At 42.3% G+C, this 22,590-nt stretch overlaps 2 protein-coding genes across 9 annotated transcripts in view; one reads left to right on the top strand and one right to left on the bottom strand.

The window, feature by feature from the left end:
• The window catches only part of CTNNA2 (catenin alpha 2), a 1,154,891-nt gene that overhangs the window by 789,789 nt on the left and 342,512 nt on the right, over positions 1-22,590 (top strand). For 2 of the 8 annotated variants that reach the window (XM_030921685.1, XM_030921683.1), the window contains exon 1: positions 11,671-11,910. The exons of the other annotated variants lie outside the window; for them this stretch is intronic. The gene's annotated coding sequence lies outside the window, so the exon portion shown is untranslated. Of the gene's footprint in view, positions 1-11,670; positions 11,911-22,590 lie in introns of those variants that run through there. 8 annotated transcript variants of the gene reach the window in all.
• On the bottom strand, positions 8,442-11,311 carry LRRTM1 (leucine rich repeat transmembrane neuronal 1). The gene is made up of 2 exons (XM_010366933.2): positions 10,725-11,311; positions 8,442-10,452 (listed from the first exon to the last, which is right to left on the bottom strand). Exon 2 carries the CDS (start codon positions 10,391-10,393, stop codon positions 8,825-8,827), a length of 1,569 nt encoding a protein of 522 aa, XP_010365235.1. The 5' UTR covers positions 10,394-10,452; positions 10,725-11,311; the 3' UTR covers positions 8,442-8,824.

Raw genomic sequence — 22,590 nt, 5'->3', positions numbered from 1 at the left:
AGGACTTTGGTTTAAGGAGGTAAAATATGACAGAAGATCCAATCTTTATCCCGGTCTTACTTTAAACCCCATAAACTGTTGACGAATCTGCTCTTATAAGTGGGCATTCACTTGTGTTGTTTCATTTAAGGGGAACAAGGTCGGATGTCCTGGCCAAATGTATGCCACCGTCTGTTTAAGTAAAATTGAAATGAAATTCCAGCATTAGAGTGATTCCCTTTGGTTATTTTCCCTAAAAATCCTTGTTTACATCGCAAAAATCCCCGGAGTAGAATTATCACCACTGCACCGATCAGTGTCCTACTAGGATTTAGTGTTTACATTCTTGGAAGAGCTGGTGGCAAATCTATGGATGCAGTAGACTGAGTGGGAAGGGAATGTTTTGGTGTTAGGGGTATTTGGAAAGAATTGATGCCTATTTGGCTGTCTCCTGGGTGTCATGGATTCTCCTATGACAAAGAAAAGAGTGTCAGGCTTGGGAATGGGGTGGAGACACAGAAGGGCAGTGGTGAAACTATGATGTCAAACTTTGTAACTGCAAGACTCCAGTTGGAGGAGGTGTAGGAGCCTGTGTGCAATGAGTTTTCCAGGAATCCTCCTAAAGGAGTTATTGATTTGTATATTTTGAGCAGGACTAGCTTTACCTTATAATGACACAACCAATTAGAGAAGGAAAGGAAGGTGGTAGAGGAGGAAAGACCCAGAGTTTAGAGGAGGCATTTCTCAGTGCCAGCCCAGCAGTAACAATGACCTTGGGCAAGCTACTGAACCTTTTCACATTGAGTCTTCTTGTCTTAAAAATTGGACAAGTTTTTGTCTGCCTTCTGAAATTATTGGGAGAATAAAAACAAATATAAGAATAATTCTAAACAGCACTTTGTAAACTATAGAGTGCTCAGAGACTAATTCTAAGTACACCGATGCTTGCACGTCTTTCTTCTATCAGTGCCACCAGATGGAGTCAATGGCAGGGATGTGGGAAGGTGACTCCCTTCTCCCTGCCATGTAGCCCTTGTAACCTGACCCCATGGAGCCTAGGCACCAGCCCGCCATGTATTTTTAAAGAGCTGCAGTCAGACTTTTGGATCTTGTAGATTGTTGAGTTGTCCATGCTGTGGGTAGGCGACCCGCTAGCTCAGTGCTTCTCAGCCTTGGCTGAACTTTGGAATCACCTGGGAAGCTTAAAAGTAATAATAATAATAATAATTCTCTTCACCAAGGCCACACCCCAGACCAGTTAACTCACAATCTCTTGAGGGTGGGGCCCAGGAGTCAGTATTTATTGAGGCTCCAACTGGTTCCAGTGTGCAGCCAGGGTTGACAAGCACTCTCCTAGCTGAGCAATAGAGAAATAAGATGCAGCTAGAGAATGAATTCCTTCTTCTCATAACACAAGGGAAAATAACTTTGTGACATTACATTGAGAACAGACAAATAGCTAACCTGGTAGACCAGAATAAAGAAATGATTGAAAAGGATTGAGGAATCAGTGTAATCACAGCTACTTATGATGACTTGAGTAGCATAAAACACAGATCTTGAAACTCTCTCCTCTTCCTCTCTTTTTCTTTTTTCTTTCTGTTTTGTTTTGTTCTCTTCTCTCATCTCCTTCCCCCACCTTGCCTTTTCTTCTTCTCAATCTCTCTTTCTCTCTCTTTCCCTCCCATCCCACAACCCATTTTACTAGAAAGGTCTCTCAACTCCTAATATCCATTGTGGCCATTTACAATGTAGTATGTCATGTTTAGAGTCCTGAACAATTTTTTTTTAATTAATTAATTTATTTTTTTTGTGGTTAGGGGGCTACTTCACGGCACATCCCTGTGTCTCAGGTCTCATGTGCGGGTGAGTGTGTGTCTCCTCTTTAGGATTCCCTTTCATCTCTTCCTGCACATTCTAAAAACCCAGTTTTCCCACCCACACATGCCTGAGCTTTCTCATCTTCTCATCTGTTTTCCAGCATGTCCACCTACCTCTCTGAAGCCCCTGACTCTCACTGAATTTTTTTTAACCTATATCTGCTCATTCATATTCAGGCAAGCCTGATGAATCAGAATGTCTGGGGGAAAAGGAATTCAGGGGAATTTTAATTTTCTGGTTAAGTGACACTGTCTTGAAAACTACTTTTGTTTCAAGTTTTATTGTGGGGAAACAAATGGTAAAATAGAAGCCCCAAACTGGAAAGTTTCTTAGGGAATACCTAGATGAATCCATCTAAAGTAGAGACAGAGACCAATTGCAGTAAGGTGATTAACAGATGATCCCAGTCATATAAATAACAGTACTATGTCTAAAGATGATGATTCCTGACTTCTAGACCCTATTTCTTCCAGAGCAGTTACTTGACCTGCCCTGTAGAAATGTTCTGATTAACCAGAACCAGTCAAATGTGAATTATATTCTTTTAAGTGAATTCTCCAGTTCCTTATAATTTCATCTACCCATGAACCTCACTCATCTGTGTTGCCTGTGTGTCCCCAGATGGATTTCAGTTTGCAATTCTTGTATCTCTAGACCATCCTGTTTCTAAGGACTGAGATCATTTCCCTAAATATGTCCACCCTACTCACTACACTGAGCACACTGACTTTTTTCTAGCTTTTTTTTTTTTTTTTTTAGTTTTTTAAAAAATTATTGTGAGTACATAGTAGATGCATAAATTTATGGGGTACATGAGATATTTTGATAGAGGCATGCAATGTGTAATAATTACATCATGGAAAATGAGCTATCTATCCCCTCAAGCATTTATTTTTTAGTACACTGATTTTTAAAATAGAGGTTCATCACCACCTCACATACATTACAGTTTTGGTTGGGGAAGAAGAAGGCACAGGCTGGTGGATTGGATTTGTTCAGACTGCAGAACCCCTCCTGGAAGGAATATCAAGTTTCTCATTTTCCTTCTTGTTAATTAAATCTCCACTGTTAACTTGATTTTTTTTTTCCTGTTTCCTAAATGAGGTATTGCTAAAGAAAAAGTGGGTCAATTGAGGGTTCTGACTAGTTTTGTCCTAGTTAATTTAAGTTTTGCCATATGTTCTTTGAGAAGCATGTGTTAACTATAGGCCCTTTTGCTGATTATCAACGAACCTAACGGCTATTAATTTAGATTTCCAGTTACCTGGCAAGAGAAAGACTTAAAGGGAATAAGTCTAGGTAAATCTAAAGCTAACTCAGAAGTAAGACCACTCCATGCAAAACTGAAGCACAGCACCATTACTTTCCATCGTGAAGCAGCAATGTTAGCTTCAGCACTCTTGACATTTTAGGTCAAATAATTATTTGACGTAGGGGATGTCCTTCGCTTGTAGGATGTTTCACAGTATCCGTACTTCTGCCCACTGGATACCAGTAGCACCACTTCACCCATGCATAAAAATGTAAAATGTCTCCAGACACAAACAAGTAAATGTCCACTGGGTGGCAAATTTGCCCCTGGTTGAGAACCATTACCATAGACACATGATCCATTTAATCACGAAGGAAGAAATGCAGATAAATCCCTGACAATAACATATGGATGTCTATACTTTACTCTCTCTGAATCTAAAATTCTATTTTAAGGGGTTGGACTGAATGTACTGGCCCTTTCTTCTGGAACCCTGGAGAAGTCTCCTCTATTGGCAGAGTCCTGCATTGCCCTATTACCAGTGACCAGAGCAAACAAGTCATGGTCAGAATTCCTGGATTTGAGCATTGTGACCATGGCATTCAACAAGAATATGTTGAGCATGTGTCCTGTTCCCAGTCTAGTTCTAGGCTCTTTGTTACATGCAGGGGTGGAGGGGCAACCATTCAAGGAATAAAGAAACAGGGTGTAGTGAAAAGGCCACCAAGTCAATCAGCACATCACGGTGCTTCCAATCACTAGCTGGGTGACTTTGCACAATATACCTGACCTCTGTAAGCCTCAAGTTATTCATGTGAAGATAAGGTTGCTGGCACCTCCCTCACTTATTGTGATCTAGATAAAGGCACCGTAGTAGTGACCACTCAGTAAATTGTATTTCTCCATCTCATTTATATCTTTGTCTAAACTGTAAGAATGCAATAGCCAGTCCCTTCACTTTGAGTAAAAAAGCAAAAGTCTTCAGAAATTGTGTCCAGTTGAGCAAGGCCAGGAGATGGTGCCCAATCAGAAGTAAGAATTTTGCCTCCTGAATCCCAGAAAAGAAAATAAAAATCAGAGTAGAGCATTCTTTAGTGGAAAAATATATTTCTTAACCCTGAGGTGGAAAATACTCTCAAAAAATATATTCCCATTTGCTGGCTCTTCCCACTAGACAGCAGGTTACACTCTGCTGTGGCATAAGGAGCCCAGAAGTTCTCCAGCCTGCAAAGCATCTACCTACTCATTAATGCCTGAAAATACCATCAGCCATATCAGTCCTTTATATCTAAACTGTCACTTATTTTATCAGATCCTTTCCTGAATAAAAGTTTGATTATGAAGAAGAAAGTATTGAATAAAAGTTTGATTATGAAGAAGAAAGTATTAGGGTAATTAGTGCTAGAAGGTAGTTACATAATGTGGTCACCTGCCTGCACGTGCGCGCGCACGTGTGTGTGTGTGTGTATGGTTATATATGTATGTGTGTGTGGTTATATGTGGTTTTATACATACATATGTATATACACACACATATGTGTGTGTGCATGTTTGTGTGTGTGCTGTTATATATACAGAGATAGACTGAGAGGTAGGAGTGTGTGTATATATTTCAGAAGCCTATTTAATGGTCATATTCTAGCTAATTCCTTTTTATTTGACATTCTGTCAATGGCAGATCCAAATCAACTAACATCACCACTCGTCTAGAGGAGATGATTGATGTTTGACTACCCTGAAACATTATGATATAATTTCTCCAAAACAGATATAATTCCTGCTTCTTTGATAATTTTCTATGTGATGATGTTTCTTTTACCGTCTCATGTGATCCATCAATGCCCTCTTCTACTGGGCCATGTCAGATAGACTATGCATCAAACTTGCTGACAAGTCTACTAAAGTAAGCCAGAAACACAAGTGGCCCCTAATCCTACAGAGATCTGTGTGTACTTGCTTGGAAAACTTGGGAGGAATAACAAGTGGCATTTGCCCCTCTGATTACTTACACACACTCGTAAATGTGTTGTTGATGTTAAATCATACCAAATGTCTGCCTTCTTGAAAGCAGAGAGAAAAGGCAGGGCACTCTTATACTTTGATAAGTTCAGAAGAATATTTTTAAATTGTTTAGAAAATTATTTCCTTTTACTGGAATAACCTTTTCTTTGTGATGGCAACTTTGTAGTCTTGGGAGTATGGGCTGCATTGTGGGTAGGTGGTCTCAACTATTAATATCAAGACTACGATCTGAGCATAGCGACTGCCTTTTTTTTCTGAGTACAGCAAAGGACAGGTCTCATTTAATCTGCTGCCTCTGGTCCAGCCTAAAAATCTACTAGGGCTAAGACTGGTGTGAGAGCATCATTTGTCATGTGAAAAGACTTTTTTTTATATATAAATATTCGAAAAACCTCAATACCACTGCTGAACTTTAATCAGCTGAGAAGGTACTGCAAATGGAGGGTCAATCCATCACAATGCCCAGAATGAGACGTGAATTGTGGCCTAAAGTTCTTTTCAGATAGCACAGGATAATGAGATTAGCACCCTCTGTGGGAAGAATAAAAAAAGGTGCTACACCTTTAAAAATTAGATTCTCTTTTAAATGCTTAGTAGTTTGCTTAGAGGGGTCAGAGCAAGTTTCTTGAAGCTTAAAGATTAATTAATTTGAGAAAGAATAGATTTCAAGTGTTACAAAACCTTAGTTAAAACTACCACCTTCCCTTATTCCTGCCTTTCCCCCTTCCCCCCTCCCCCCACCAATCTCCAGAGCTAGAGTCACAGGGACATGAAATGATGTGAGCTAAATTCCTGTTTGTGTAGACAACATTTGCTTGCCTACAAAGACACACAACACAGAAACATACAGACACACACACAAAGTAAGAACATAGCTTTCTATGGTCATCATTTGCTCTTAAGTTCCCAGATTGCAGATTCCTCTTTCCAATGGTTCTTCATGAAATGTGCATGGACGTAAGATCTTCTACATATATGATATTTAATCATGGGCAGGGTGGGTGGAGTAGCATAAAACAAAGCACGATTATTCTCTCTCTTTCTTATGGCCACCTTGAAACAAGAAGAGTGAAAGATAAAAATGTCTTGGCGATAGGAGATAAACTACAGTTTCCAATATTCAGATTTCTAGAGGGTAGGAGGGGACTTGTGGTTCTGATGCTTGCCAGGAAGGTTTTGCTTCTGAAAGCTTTCCCTATAAGCACACCCACACAGCTAGCTCTTTAATGCACCAAGCCAGAGCAGCTTTGGGCACTGGATTCCTGTAGCCTTCCTATGAGATGGTTAAGTTCACGGAATCCAAGGAGCCCTGCTTCAGTTGCTACAATTTTTTTTTGTTTTTCTAAAAAAGGTATGCCGTCTTCTAGAGGAGGTTGCTTTAGTAGGGTTTTAGGTAAGGCACATCCCTGAGAGAATCTTGTTCCTGCTACCCCTGCTCTCGGAGTGGTATGCTATTTAGAAAGGCAAACCCAAATGATTATGCTTAAATTCAAAACCCCCTCCTCAAAGTTATCAAACAAAGCACCTCTCTTCTAGAACACTAACAGTCTGAATGGGTGTCATGTGCATGATGTGTGTCATAATGTCATGTTTTAAGTATAAATAAAGCAAGATGAAGTTTCCTGGTCAGGAAAAATGAGCTGGGGTGTTGGGGTGTGTGTGTGTGTGTGTGTGTGTGTGTGTGTGTGTGTGTGTGTGTGTGTAAGAAGCTGTCTCCTAGGGCTTAACATCTTAAAAGACATTTGCAAAATATTTACCTTGAAAGAGACTCTTAGAAACAATATTTTTAGGCATACTGGTTTCTCCATAGGTAGAAGAGAAACCTACCACCAACCCTTAGTTTAAGGAAACCTTCTGGTGATACCATTCTGCATTTCAAAAAGCTGATTTTGCCTCCTAAGATTGGTAGCTGGAGACATTTGCATTTTGCATTTTGGGGGATGGCAGTGTGTGGTTCCCCATCCCCCCATCCCTCTTCCTGCTATTTGGACTTCTCTCTCAAAAAAAAAAAAAAAAAAAAAAAAAGGAAAAACAAAAACAGAAAGATGCAAGTCTTTAGTGTCAGAGAGGGAAGAGAAAGACTTAGGGATGTGGGCTACACTGGTTCAGCATCTGTCATCCATCACAGTTTATTTCAATCATACATTTGCTTAAATTATCATCTGATGAAGAAGCCCTCCGTCCAATGTACACAGCCTTCCCCTTCCCTTCTCTGCACCCACCAATTGCCACTACCACCACTTCCTCACTCTTTAGTTGAATAGAAACTGAAATCTCAATGATGGACCTGGAAGCCTATGAGGGGTGAGAAGGAGCAATCATCAATCCCAACACAGAAAAAAGAAAAAAGAAAGAAATAGGGAAAGCAAGCGTTACACAAAAGGGCAATCTGAGAAGAGGTAGCTTTTCTGTCCTGTTTAACGAATTATTCCCATCTCAGAAATATGCAAACACAGGATCAGATGATTATCTCCTCCCACTCTCCCCACCCCATCACTGCTCTGTCACCTCTGCCCCTAAAGTCTCTTGCTACAAGTCATTACCCTGCAGGCATTCATCCTGAGGTAGGCGTTTCTCCTCATTCCCCATAGAAACTAGGAATATGCTGTCACTGTCTGGGAACCTAAGCTTGCTGCAGTCTTAGCACTGTGCTCCAGAAGCACCGCTTTCAGTCCTGAATATCAGGATTCTGCCTCCTTCCCCTCAGCCAGACCAAACAGAGCAGCGAGCTGAGGGGCTCCCTTTAACAGGAGGTAAAAGAAGGGCACAAATGCTACTAAGTCTGGTGAATCAAAGACTCAGGAGAATTAAGAACAGGTGGCATTTGGGGATGAGATTTTGAGTTGATTTGAAAAATGGTTACATTTTGAGTTGATTTGAAAGATGGTTACATTAAGTGCAAAAATGTTTCGTGTTCCTAGGACAAACTGTCTGGCACTGCCTTTTAAAAGCCATTTATTTGCAATGCTCTCTGCTTTAAAGGCTGAGCAAGGATGCCCAGTCCTCAGTCCACCTCTCACTTGCTTGAAGGTGGTTAGATTGCACTGTCCTCGCCCCAATAATATAAAGGGTCTTGCTGTTTTTCTTTTTCCAGTCCTTACTCATGTGGAGTAAATTAACATAAGTCATTAATCTGATAAGCTTTGTTTGCCCTTCTTTAAAATTTCAAATTGAATCTGACTACTTTGCTCCTGGAATTTCCTTCTGGCCCCTGGACAACTCCCCTCGCCACCCCCCAAGGAAATTTTAACTGTTGCTTTTCTTGTAACACAGGTAACAATTCATTTAGGTTACACCAGTCTGTAAAAACTGTAAATGCTATTTTATTTTAAACATTTTAGTTTACAAAAAAAAAAAAAAAAAAAAATCAATGATTGGTACCTTTTTTACACTCTCAGATTCCTGAATATGGGCAGATCTTCAAAGGGAGGAAGGAGTTCTCATATGAAATTTAAGATAGACTGTCCTGAAGGTTGTGGGGTGGGGTTTTTTTTTGTTGTGTTTTAATTCGTTTTTGTTTTTAAGACACAATAAAGCTAAAATGTCAAGTCTCTGGGAGAGATCCCCTTAAAGTTTCAGTCAAGGAGCATATCAGAGCACAGACAAGGAGACCCCAGCCTGGTGCCCGCCGGCCCATCCCGGCTGCCCAGGCGTATTTGGTAGCGCATGGGTTGAGAGCCACTGGGACAATCACACCTCGCATTCCCTGGCGGGCTGCTGGTGGCAGGTACACGAGCCATACTCGTTGATGATCACCAGGGCTCCCTCAATGTGGTTCGGTTTGTAATCAACGTAGTATTCCTGGGCAGACATGGCAGCCATCTGATGCATGGTCTGTTTCTGCTTTTGCTTCCTGCGCTGCGTGACAAAGCACTGTCTGAGCTGCCTGAGGCTGGCTGGGAAACACTTCCAGGACACGTAGAGCACCAGGACCACGATGAGGAAGGAGAAGATGAGGGCCATGGTGCCCGTGACTACCTTGTGGATCTGCACGGCGTTCTCGGCGTGCTCGCCGCCAGGGAGAGCCACGGTGGCAGGCTCGAATGTGCCGTCGTGCTGCCCCTCCCCGCCGTCCGCGAGCGTGGTGGCCGAGCTGGCAGGGGGCCCCAGATCACTGCGGTTGGTGACGGCCGAGAGCAGGTGGCCGCTGGTGGGCTCGGCCCCATCCTCGCACAGGTGGAAGGCGTACACGGCGTCCAGGACGTCCTCGCCCTGTGCGTACTCCGGGCTGGCGCACTGCAAGTTGCCATCGTAGCGCCCCTGGAAGTTGCTGAGCCACGAGGCTAGGGCACACACGTTGCGCCCGCAGTCCCACAGGTTACCGGCCAGGGTGATGCTTGTCAGGGACTTCCAAGAGTTGAGGATCCGGGGCTCGATGTAGCTGAGGCGGTTGGAGTCCAGCTGCAGGGACTGCAGGTGCGGCACGGTCTCGAACACATGGGGCTCCATGTACTCGATCTCGTTGCCCGACAAGTCCATTTTCTCCAGGTTCCAAACCCAGTCCAGCGAGCTGACCACAATGGCCACCTTGTTCCTCCGCAGGCAGAGCGAGTGCAGGGAGATGAGGCGCGGGAAGTGGGCAAAGTTCACCTTGACCAAGTCGTTGTGCTCGAGGTGCAGCTCGGTGAGCTTAAACAAGCCGGCGAAAGAGTTGCGCGCCAGACTCTTGAGCTGATTGTATCCGATGTCGAGAAACTTGAGGCTGCGGCAGTCCTGGAAGATGCGCACGGGCACAAACTGGATGGCGTTGGCCCGCATATGCAGCGTGGTGAGCTTCCGCAGCCCGTGGAAGAGGTCGGGCGCGAGCGCCTGCAGCTTGTTGTACGAGAGGTCCACGCTGCGCAGGTTGGGCATGGGCCGGAAGGTGGTGTTGGGCAGCTGGGTGATCTGGTTGGAACTCAGCGTGAGTTCCTTAACTCGGCGCAGTTTCTGAAAGGCGTCCCCCTGTACCGAGCAGATGTGATTGTGATCCAGATAGAGCCACGTGAGCTGCATTAACCCCGTGAACTGGCCGGCGCGCAGCTCCGAGAGGCTGTTGTAGCGCAGGGACAAGCCCAGCAGGCCGGACAGGTTGTGGGGCGCCTCGGTGAGGTTGAGCGCCTCGCAGTACAGCAGCCGCCCCTCGCACCGGCACAGCTGCGGGCACCCGCTGGGGGCGGCGGGCAGCATCTGAAAGCAGGCCCCCAGCAGACACAAGACCACCCCCGAGGGCCTCCTCAGCAGCCAGTATAGACAGAGACCGAGCAGCAGGAAATCCATTAGCGAGAATCTTTCCAGAGAGACTGGAGAATGTCCATTGGAAGCGCTCGGTCAGAAATCTACATCATATTTTATTCCGAGGGAGGGGGAGCGGGGGAGGAGGAGAAAAGGGCAAAAAATCAAATAAATACATAGAAATAAAGAAGGACCCCCCTCCCCAAAAACCACACGTTCACCTCTAAGCATGCAGAAAGCTGGGCAGCATAGAAAGTTCACAGCCACGGAAAGATCAAAGAGATGGTGATTTGGTCCATGTTAGATGCTGCAGCAAAGAAAAGGGAGGAAAAAAAAATCTTCGGGAAAGAATTTAATTAAAAAGTGTCTTACCCACCCTTTTCCAGAGAGTGACAACCTCCATTCAGCTGCTCCTTTTGTGTGCAGGCTAATTATATGCAGGGCGAGAGAAGACCCCTCTGTGTTTCCGAGGCAGCCCCGGTCCGCGGCCGGCGGATCTGGCAGGCGCACAATGTCTCACTTTGCTGCTGGGCTTGGGGCTGCAAGGGCGGCCGGCGAGGCGGGGAGGCGACTTCTAGGACCCGCAAGTTTCCCAACTACGTGCTGGAGCCCGGGCTTCGCCTTCCTGCCGCCTTCCTTTCCCTCTGCAGTTCGGACTGTGACGTTGTGGGGGAAAAAAACTCCAAACTCGGGGCTCGCGACTCCCCAGGATTTGACAGTCTGGTTAATGTCCGTCATTGGAAAGGACCACTGACCGGCGCCACCTTTTACTCCGCGGAGACAGCCTGCCATTCGCACCCCGGGCAGCTGCAGAGAGCGGGCTCGCTCATGCTTTGCGGGCGGCGGGCGGCGGGGAGGTGCGGGCGGCGTCGCGGGAAGCGGCGAGCGGCGCCCGGGTTCCTTCTCTCCACCAGGCAGTGTGAGGCGCGAGCTTGCACAGGCACCTACTGCTCACTGAGTGTCGTAAGCTGCTCACGATTGTGCGTCTTCCCCGAGCACCTCAGATATGGGCAGATTGAAAAGGGGTGGGCATAAAACCAACATTTTACCGAGCCACTAAAGTAATATATGTTCTTTGATGAAACGGAAAACACTTTAAGCTTTTTGGTCCATATTTCAAAAAAAAAAAAAAAAAAAAAAAAAAAGGAGGGGGGAGGGAGGTGGAGGTAGGGGTAGCATCATCCACGACAAGATATTTCCAAGTGGGAAGAAACTGAAATATTCTGTGCTCTCCCCCTTCCCTTTTGGGGATATATTCTTTTCCCCTTTAAAACTGTCTACGTGTAAGAGATACGTAGGAATCTGCAGAGAAATCAACATTTGGACCTTTGCTTTAGAAAAGCAACTTGAGAGAAGACACAGGAAGGCAATGATTTGGGGCTTGGCTAAGATTTTGTGTCTCTCCACCCCCCCCACCCCACCCCCACCCCCGCCTTGCGGGTACTGGAATTCTGCAGTCAGCCAGCCCTTTTTTGAGGTGGAAGGGGGAAATACTTTCCAAACCCACCTAGTTTGGGAAGCCATCCCAGTCCCGGTGGTGTGAGATCCGGTGTGGCAAAAAGGTATGTCTGTGTACAGGGAGACTTGACTGAGATCCCTCCGGAGCTTCAGTAGGCTCCATAGATACATATGGGGTACAGGGTGGATTAAAGAACGATTCTGCTGTCTGACATGGGGAGGAGTAACCCTGACTTGTGCTGTTCGTGGTGATTGCTGGGCCCTGCAGTGCACCCCACTCCAGGAGAGTGTGAATGTGTAGGGATGTGGTAGTTTAAGCCATAATGAAGCCTACCGGTCTCCATACACACATCCGTAATTAAGCTTTGAGACTGCACTGAATTGTGCCACTTTTTCCTCTAAATATGACGAGAAGCCTTTGCCTCATTATTTCTATTCACAATCATTTATAGATAGGAGTCCTTACAATGAGCTCCCCCCCCACACACACCTTGTGCCAACTGGTCTGGAGAGGGTCTGCCCTGGGGAGGGTCAGTTGGTCATCTGTTTAAACAAAATCCTCCAAGATGACTGAGAAAGCCTGTGGGAAGTGAGTGTGGGTAAGCCTTCCTTCTTGACAAAGATGCCCAGGGAGATGGTAAGGAGAGTCAAATGTGAGTCTCCAGCTCTGCTCTTTGAATTCCTATCGTTACTGCCTCTAAGGAACTCAAAATCAGTAGGCATTATGTGTAGTGGCACTTACTTTGATAGGAATGAGAGTGGATTACCAGAGCCAGGGTAGATAGAATGGACAAGTAACTGGATTGGTCCTTAGCATCTAAGCTGAAGAGACCAACCAATGGAATCAAAGTCACCAAAGACTGGTGGTACTTTTCAGGAAAAGTCATATGAACAGGGGCATGAATCATTCCATTTTGTATTCATCTGAGCTCTGCCCTGGTCATTCATCTCTGAGATGTATCATTTAATTGGAAGGAACACAAATCTGAAATGTCCTAGACATCACATGCTGTCTTAGGAGTTAGAAGAGACATTAGAAAATCAACCCCCTTAATTTTGCACGTGACGAAACTGAGGCCAAGAGACATCATGGTTTATCCAAGGTCATACAGCTTGCAACTGGCACAGATGGTTTTCTTTCTTTGGTTGGTTCGTTCGTTCTCTCTCTCTTTCTTTCTTTTTTTCTTTCTCTCTCTCTCTCTATCTCTCTCTCTCTCTCTCTTAATTTGCCATTCTTGATGATTGCCTCTCTGTCACTCTTGCTGCCTACCTAACTCTGGATCAGGCATTTGCAGGTTTTATCCTGGCACCTCCAAGGTGCTGCGCAACACTTTAGCAGACAGACGAACAAATTCACCATCAAGTGGTTTCACCTCTAGCCAAGACAATTATTCCTGACAGCAGGCCAGCTGATGGAGCCATAAACGCTAAAGAGTTGGGAGGTGGGGGAGGGGTGTTGAGCAGGCGCAGGCAGGGTTAAACAGCTGCCAGCCATTCAGTGAGTACTGTGAGTACACGCCACCCAATCCCTAAGTCTGCTAGGAAAAAAAAAAAAAATGCCTCCTAATGCTGGCTGCTTGGCAAAGTGGTGACAGAGGCTGCCAAATGGGCAAGAAGAGGTCCCACTTTGGATGTCATTTGATTTGTAGAGCTGGTGCAGAGAAGCAGAAGAGTTGAGTGTTGGCAAGAAAGAAAGGGAATAAAATTAAATTCACTGATTTATATATGAGTTTTCTTCTAAGTGTGCTACTCAAAACTTCGAAGATGCTCCTAGGCTGTAATTAAAATAAATAAATTATATATATATATTATATGTAAAAATATATATTTTATATATATTGCTTTTCACATTATTATCCTGCAAATCGTTTCATCTATATGGTATCTTTAAGCCTTTCCCACCTCTAATGTGGCAAGTTTGCATCTTTTCTACAGTTTTAAACCCCTTGGCAGAACCGTATACATTAACAGATTGAAATGAGCTTTATTGAAATTTAGCTATTCTAAGTCATCTAAGTTGCAGAATCCCAATTTATTATGTATTTAAAGCATACCAGCACTGATTAAATCAATGCAAATTAGGTTAAATAAGAACAACATGAATCAAGTGTTTCAGCAAAGTTGAGTCGAGAAACGACAACTTTTGAGTCACCACAGCCAGTCGATATGACTGTTTTTCACGAGTTTTAATTTCATGCCTCTAAGTGTCCAATGAACTAAAAAAGGAGAAAAAGAAAGAAAAAGCTCACCTAAAGTTTTTTCTTTCCTCCTGCTTATTATCTCAGATGTCTTTACCTGTGTTTTGAAAATATTCGATTCACCAGGTTAAAATGTAGCTATTGCGTGTACTGGACCAATCTCTTCCTCCCAGGTGACCATAGATTTCTGTTGGCAAACTTCTTCTTCAATGTTGTATATTGGATAAGAGATACTTTATATGCTTTGAAAATACTCTTGACATTTTCCATGTTTGTCAGGGGAAGGAACCTGCGTTCATCTAACTGAACCACTATAGCTGCAAGTCTAGTACTAATAGTTGGGCATCGAGAATACCATCCCAAGCCATCATACCAACATGTGATTGGGTACTGAGGCCAGACCTCCAGTTTGGGGTAAGAAAAGATAAGAATCTTGAAAATATGGATTCAGCAAATGGGGAGGAAATCTGGGGTATATGAGTTATGAATCTGATGGCCAAACATAATCTGGAACTAAGTGGAGGTAGAATAGAGAAGCTCATGGAGCAAATTTGTTGTAGTTAGAGAGGCCAGAAGTATAGCTTGATGAAGGGAAGAGTCAATTAATTCCTTCTCTCTTCAACCTTGTAAATTAGCCTTTGCCTAATGAGCCCTCCTGTTTTTCATGATACTCTATGTTGTGACGTGGAGTGGGGGAGTCACATACTTTTTTTTTTTTTTAGTATGTCATTACCTCACCTGTTTTATCTCAACACTTCCAATTTATTCACTTTAGTCAAAATAATTTGTGAACAAAGAGATGCAAGTGCAGAAAGTCTGAAATGAATCTGTGTTCTGGAGATTGGCTTTCCATTAGTAGTCTTTGTCAATGTTCAAGGAAGGAAATTTGAGTGATTATTTTAATGTTCTGTCATCGCTAGCACCAGCCTGGACCTTGATCTTTATGCTGTTGTCTTTAATTTTCAGTGGCAGCGAACCATGGCTTTTCTTTAAAAGGAAACCTTTAGAAGAATTGGGGGAGAGTGGGAGTCACAATTCCAAAAAGAGAGAATTAACTTTGTTGTTTCTGAGGGCACATACCATACAGCTGGCATTTTACAGAATGCCTCAAAAGGTGCATGGAGAGTCTGAGGTTGGGAGCCCCAAGGCTGCTCTCAGGAGATCCACTTAGGAGAAACAAATTAGAAATTGAGGTCATTCTACTTATCAAACTTTATCAAACTCTTAAAGCAGCGTGGTAACATGGATATCAATAAGAAACTAACTGCCATGCTCTATAAATGATGTAAATGATGAACATAAATAATAAAAGAAATAATAAATGAATTAATAATAATAAATGGAAATGCAAGTTCTCCCAGGAACGGTGGCTCATGCCTGTAATCCCAGCACTTTGGGAGGCTGAGGTGGGCAGATCATCTGAGGTCAGGAGTTTGAGGCCAGCCTGGCCAACATGGTGAAACCTGCGAAACCCCCTGTCTACTAAAACTACAAAAATTAACCAGGTGTGCTGGTGGGTGCCTGTAATCCCAGATACTCGGAAGGCTGAGGCAGGAGAATCGCTTGAACCTGGGAGGTGGAGGTTGCAGTGAGCCGAGATCACGCCACTGCATTCCAGCCTGGGCAACAGAGTGAGATTCTGTCTCAAAAAAAAAAAAAAAAAAAAAAAAAAAAAAAAAAAAAAAAGAGAGAGAGAGAGAGGAAAAAAAAAAGAAAGAAAGAAAGAAAGAAAGAAAGAAAGAAAGAAATGCCAGTTCATGAGGCCTGTCCTCCCTCTCCACAGGTTTTCTCTATACTTGTGTAGAGAATATACTGGTGCTCTGATTATGCCATGTTATGCTTACCTATTGTTTTATATTCTCTCCATCTTTGCTTACCTTCATTTTAACTACCCTTCAAGGTTGATGGCAAATCTCCTCTATGTTTTCTAAACTGACTCCCAGGCCCCTGCTCTATATGAAGCAAACCCTTCTTCTTCTTCTGAACTCCATTAGCAGCTTACCTTTATCAATCTCGTGGTCCTGTTCACTTTATAAGAGTGTGGCAATAATTTCTAATGATAGTGTTTTAAAACTGAAAGGGATATTAAACATCTTGGAGATGAAGAGTAAAAAGACCTTGTTGGGATTTCTGCTTTGCCACTTTTTAATTGGTATAACCCTATACAAGTCACTTCTTGGTCAGTGAAATAGGGCTAAGGATGGCTATCTCAGAGGATACTTGGGGGAATTAAATGAGATCATGTATATTAGAGTTTGGCCACTCAAAAGTGTAGGCCTCGGACCAGCTCGTTAGAAATGTAGATTCTCAGGCCTCTTCCCAGACCCATGGAATCAAATCTGCATTTAACCATTAGCCCCAGGTAATTCATTAAATTTTGAGATGCATTATTGGAACATTCCCAAATTTTAACCTGAGATAAAAACCCAGATATCATTGATTCCCTAGTTTTATAATTGAGAAGCTGAAGGGGCAGAAATGTTAAGTGATTGCCCACCCTTGGTAGTGGAATCGGGTCAAAAAAAACAAAAAACAAAAAACTTTCTGAATAATGTGTTTTCTCTCCTATAAGATTTTAAACACTTAGAATGGAAAGTCTATGTGTATCACAGGGCTCTTAAAGTTTGATTTTGTAATTGGTACAGCAGGCGGTGTAGAGCCTTCATAGGTGCTAGCTTTAGGTATCTTTCAGCTGGTTTCTCCCCATATTATCCTAGGAGATAATGGTATTCTGACATCTGGCATAAGACTTTGATTGCAGTCTTCCAAGGCAGGCAGAATTGCATGGTAATTGACCCCATGGGGCAGCCCAACATGTTGCCCCTTCACACATATAATTTTGAAAGAGTTAAGACAGCAAGGACAAGTGAGGGAAGGTAAGTTGGAGGTGCATTAGGGTTGTCTTTCTGGGAAAAGCTTTGATGTTAACAGAGTTTGCTTACATTATTCCTCAGTTTTCTTATCACTGCCAATCTGCTACTATGGCATGTGTGTATTTCTCATGTATACTTTATTATAAAAAATGTACTTTGGGAGGCTGAGGTGGGTGGATCACCTGAGGTCAGGAGTTCAAGACCAGCCTGACCAACATGATGAAATTCTGTCTCTACTAACAATACAAAAAATTAGCTGGGCGTGGTGGCAGGCGACTGTAATCCCAGCTACTTGGGAGGCTGAGGCAGGAGAATCACTTGAACCCGGGAAGCGGAGGTTGCAGTGACTGGAGATGGTGCTACTGCACTCCAGCCCGGGTGACAGTGCGAGACTTCATCTCAAAAAAAAAAAAAAAAAAAAAAAAAAAAAAATACAGGAAATAGAGGAAATAGAGAAACACAGAAGACTCAAAAATTAAATGGACATGAAGTCACCTAAAATTCAAGCAGAGATGAGCTATTAAGTTTTAGGTATACATTATTTCACAATTTGTCTGCTCTTATTTATTAATTAGATTGTTTCTGGTTTTTAGTCATTATAAAATATACTGTGATTAATATCCTTATACCTTTGAACATATGAGTGTCCATGCCTTTAAATGTTTATTCTAGAAGTGAAATTGGTGTTCAAAGGATGAGGACTTTTAATAAAACTATTAATACATAATGTCAAGTTGTCATCTTGAAAAATGTTGTACTTTTCATCCTCAATAGTTGCTTTGCTGCCTTCTCTTTGCCTTGAGAAACCCCCATGACATCATAAATTAAAACACGTTTTGGGCCCCTCTCCTTCATCTGGCTGGGGCCCTGACCTATATTTCTGTCTGTCTTTTTTTATGATGTCTTGGAACTATCCTTCCTCATCACACTCATTTCCTCATTCCATCCTGTGGAGGCAATTCCCACTTCAGAAAGAGGGCTGGCTTGGGGCTTCAAGATTCCTTCTGGGAGTTTATGAGGATTTAATTCCTGAATCTTATTAAGTAGCTGGCCAGCCAAATTATTTTCACAAAGCCATTAATGTCTGAAAATGGATTAATCCAGCATTACTTCAAGTGCTCTATGAGGGTAAAAGTATTAAAATGCACTTGTGAAATACACAAGGCTTTGTTCTGTTGTTCATGTTTTACCCTCATAAGAAATCTCAGTCTCACAATCTCAGTTGTAAGAAATCTTGTTTTTCATGGTTTCAGCCATTTATTTGGGATTTCTATTAACACCAAACCAGAACGGTTTTGAAAACTTATTTAATTGCAGTTTATAGTGCATTTGACTTTAAACTGGCTATCACCTTACCAAGACATTCTAAGGTTCAGATTTCAAGCATTATAGAAGAATGCTGGTGCAGGAACCTGTTTTATATCATAATTTTCATCAATTATGGGGGATACCTAGAAAACTACAGTTCTACTTGGTATTATCAAATTTCACTTTCTCATCCTAGCCATAAATAAGGGAACTGTTAGAAATGCTTGTTCCTCAATGCCGCAAAGAAATAACATTTGAGCATACATTTAATTATCTCAGCAAGGCAGTTTTTACTTTCTGCAGAAAGGGTACGCATCACAGATGGAACAATGGCAAGAGCACACCTGGACAGAAGAGGGGCAGGAGTTCTTATTCCTCACCAGCTAGCTCCTACTGCTGTGTGGTTCCTGTATTGGCTAGGGTTGGACCATACAGTCTGAGTTAATTCTGATTGGCTATTTTAAAGAGGACAGGAGTATGAGCCAGAGTAGCGAGGTGAGTAGTTTGGCAGAAAGGATGGTTAGGAACAGGTAACTAAAGGTGACTTAGGTCAGAGCAGGTGACCAAGGGTAACTCAAATCAAAGCAAGTGACCAGAATGAGTCAGGACAGAGCAGATGACCAGGGGAACAGATGTGAACTACTGATTAGGACTGGCGGGAAAGTTGTTTACTGAAACTAGAAGCAAGTGGGCGAAGAGAACCAGGAAGTTAAACTTTAAAATGGAGAATCAAAGAATAAGAAAGCTGAACTTACTGATATACTGATTCTTTGAAGAGAAACTTGGGTTCACTGTATTTAACAGAACCGATTTAATTCTATAGTAAGTTCTGTCTGTTCTGTCTCTGATATTCTTTGACACTTAATTATCTTGTCTTATAGAATTTTACAGATGTTGGAAATTATGTCCTTAGAGAGATAAAATGAAACTCTCTAAGAACAGACGTATTATTTTCTCTGTTTTTTGGACCTTCTAATATCTACCTTTAAAGGGAGAAGAAGATCAGATATGAGAGATCAGATATAGGGAGATGAGAATTGCCACATATCACTAGTAAACATGTTTTCTCTTCTCTTAGTGCAGTCTGCATAGTTCTGGGTTTGTAAACACTGTCATTGAATTGAGTTTATTAACTAGTTTAATTCTTGCCTAATCAATAGCCTGTGTAATCTAAACTAAATATAAAAACTGCTATATTACATTGACATATAGGCACAAGCTATTAGCCCAACAAAGCCGAAACTCTTGAGTTGAAGTCACACATATTAATGCCTTTATGTGTGGCTTCCTGTTGCAGATCTGTTAGTTGTAGAAAATCCCTCACCATCCGTAAGCAACAGGTCTTCAGTGGTAAACTAACCTGCCTAGTTAGATGCATTTCTCTCTTCATTCAAGCTGTCACTCACTCTCAGAAACCACTCCTTAATCTCTGACAAGAATCTTGAAAATGTCTTTCTAATTATTTAACATACATGTTTGCTGCTATTCTTGTTTTTGTTCATTTGTTTTAAATCAGATGGAATTTTACCCAATCAGAAGCGGAGTTAGATAAAATGTGGTCCCTACTCTGTGTTCACAGTTCTGGAGTGGAGGTGATGAGTAACAAACCAACATTATTCATGCTATGGCAGAGACGTAAACAAGAGCTGTGATTGAAGAGATTTTTCTAGCTAATTGAGCAAGTTCAGGTAGAGGAAAGGAAGATGAATTGACCAGACGGATAGATAGAGAAGGCCACTCCAGTCAGTAGGCAAAGTCTGTGAAAAAAATATGAAGACTTCTGAGATGCATACCATGTCTGGAGCACAGGTATGCAGGAGAAGGGGGTAGGAAAAGAGGAAACCAGAGTGTGAATTTAGCACCAGATTGGAAAGACTTTCAACTTGAAATATGATTTCCAAAATGTGAGTGCAAGGAATATAATTCTGATGACTCCCTTGAACATGAATGGAGGAGAAAGGATACTGAAAGCAATGAGAGCAGTTGGGAGACTACCATATCTTCCCAATGAGATACTATGCGGGTTATGTTCACATTAGAAATGGGCAGGGCAGCAGGTGCAATAATAGTTCTGCAGTGGATTGACAAACGTTTAAGTGGTCCTTTTTCTAAGAAAGGTGATTTCAATAGAATGGATTGCTCTAGGGGAAAGGGAGGCAAGGAAGAGTAGGATGTAAAAGCCAGTTAAACTCACACTTGGAGCCAGGAGTGAGCAGTTGAAGATCTGAACAGACATTAGAGCTGCACATATAGATCAGGGAGTCCCTGGAGTGTACTTGGTGGCTACAGTGGTGGCAGCAGATGCAAATTCCAGAAAGAAAGATTTGAATACCAGCTGATGCACAATTAAAAGTTTTCACAGTTTAGTAAAGTAATATCAGGGGTAGCAGCTAGATGAGGAATAACAAGACCTTGTGTTACCTACAAAGTGCGTATTTTGATTAAAAATATTCAAATTCTAATTTCTTACAACTGAATTTTGTTAGTGAACAAATGATATTGTGGACTGTACTCAGCTTAAGGAATACCAGTTTGCAGAGCCTCTAAGTGATGATTCTCAACAACAAAGAATAGGATGGGGCAGAAGAAGTAGAGATCACCTCAATAGGAAGGACAGTTTAGTAAAATTAGGAAACACTCCCCTAGTCCATAGCAAGCAGCCTTTAATATGTAGGGATGGCCATGGGACTGTCATTAATATGAATTTCATGTGGCTGTGGAAAAGATAAAATATGTTTGAGACTGATAGATTTGGAGAGGACATCGGATAGTCAACATCACCAACACTGGGGGAGGATGTCTGACCATGAGTGAACCTGCAAAGGAAACGTGTAAGGATGATGCTGTCTGCCTAACGGCTCTATGTCAATGACTAGCTGATGTTGAGTGTATCATTTCTGAAGAGGGTTTGTCATTGGCATATCACATCAATGTAAGATTATTCCTTTGTGGAGAGACCTTATATTTCCTCCTCAAACATAGAACAAGGTGATAGCTGGAGGTCATGTCCTTCAGAGGCAAATCTATTTTTGCATTTTAGCAGAAGAATTTGAGACATCTAATAACATTGTGGAATGCATTTTCAAGTTTCTGACTTTGTATTAGTCTGAAAAGTGTTCTACCATTTAGAAGCTATGTGATCTGGGCAAGTGACTTAACCCCTAAGCAGAAACATTCAACATAGTAAAACAAAAGAAAAATAAGTTGAATTATAAAAACAGAAAATAGTTAAAATGCTATTGCAATAAATACCTATATCAATTTCTACTATGCCAGGGCAAAATCACACCCTATAGATTGAAGAAAAGGAGAAAGAATAATCATAAGCACAAATTGCATTGTGTACCAATAACTCAGACTTTTGACTGCTCCTTCTTTAGATATCTGTTCCTACTTTAGAGGCTGCATAAAAAGCAAAATCAAAACGAAAAAGGCAGCAACAAACACCCCAAAACATTGTGGTTAAAACAACAATCACTTTAGTTTCTGACAATATGTGTTGGCTGAGTACAACTTCTGTGTGGACCAGGTTGAATGAAAGCTGTGGTGCTCGCTCAAGTGTCCATGATCAACTGGAAAATTAGTGGAAGACTGGACAATCCAGGATGGCTTCACTCATGGGGATGGCAATCGGCAGCCTGTTGGCTGGGACTCAACTAACTTTAGGTTGGCATATCTGAGTTCTCTCCCGCATATCACCTCATCCTCCAGTAGGCTAGCTCTGGTGCAATCAGATGGTGATTGCAGGGTTCCAGGAGCAGCGAAGGAGAAGTCCCAGTGCACAAACACTTTTCAAGTCTCACCATATGGCAAATTGCTGTTGTCTGTTAACTAAAGCCAATCACATGGTCAGCCTGAATCAAGGAGTGGAGAAATAGGCTCCACCTCTTGATGGGATGGGAAGAATTTATAGTTGTTTTTGCAGATTAAGTACAGCAGCAGTAGTGGCTTAATATTATTACAACTGTAATGCTTTAAAGTGATTTTTATTTCTCAAGCTATATGACCCTAATAGTATCATCCATAAACACTGAGGACCAGCAGTGCAGGTATCACTATAGCTTATTAGAAATGCAGAATCTCAGGCCCCACCCAAGACCCACTGTAATAAATCGGAATCAACATTTTTACAAAATCTCCAAGTGATTCATAAGCCCGCTAAGGTTTTAGAAGCACTGTATCTTTTTGCTGTTTCTCATAATTCCCTTTCTTAGAATTGCTATCTTCTCTTGTTGAGCGATAGATCTTTGATTTTTAAAGGTGCCAGAACTGTTTCCTTCTGCACAATTGAAACAGAACAAACACAGGTTTATACAGTAAAACAGGTTGCTTCACAGCATGAATAACTAGAGAGAGAGGATATAACATTTTTATGCTCAATTGTCCTGTGCCTTTTTTAAAAAAT

This window comes from Rhinopithecus roxellana, chromosome 17 (assembly GCF_007565055.1).
Source record: "Rhinopithecus roxellana isolate Shanxi Qingling chromosome 17, ASM756505v1, whole genome shotgun sequence".
Classification (NCBI taxonomy): domain Eukaryota; kingdom Metazoa; phylum Chordata; class Mammalia; order Primates; family Cercopithecidae; genus Rhinopithecus; species Rhinopithecus roxellana.
The sequence above is the reverse complement of the archived record's forward strand: the minus strand, read 5'-3'. Positions and strand labels throughout refer to the sequence as shown.

Bases quoted from the DNA above. Each gene is read 5' to 3' on its own strand.
- LRRTM1 (XM_010366933.2), bottom strand. From the start codon at position 10,393: ATGGATTTCCTGCTGCTCGGTCTCTGTCTATACTGGCTGCTGAGGAGG.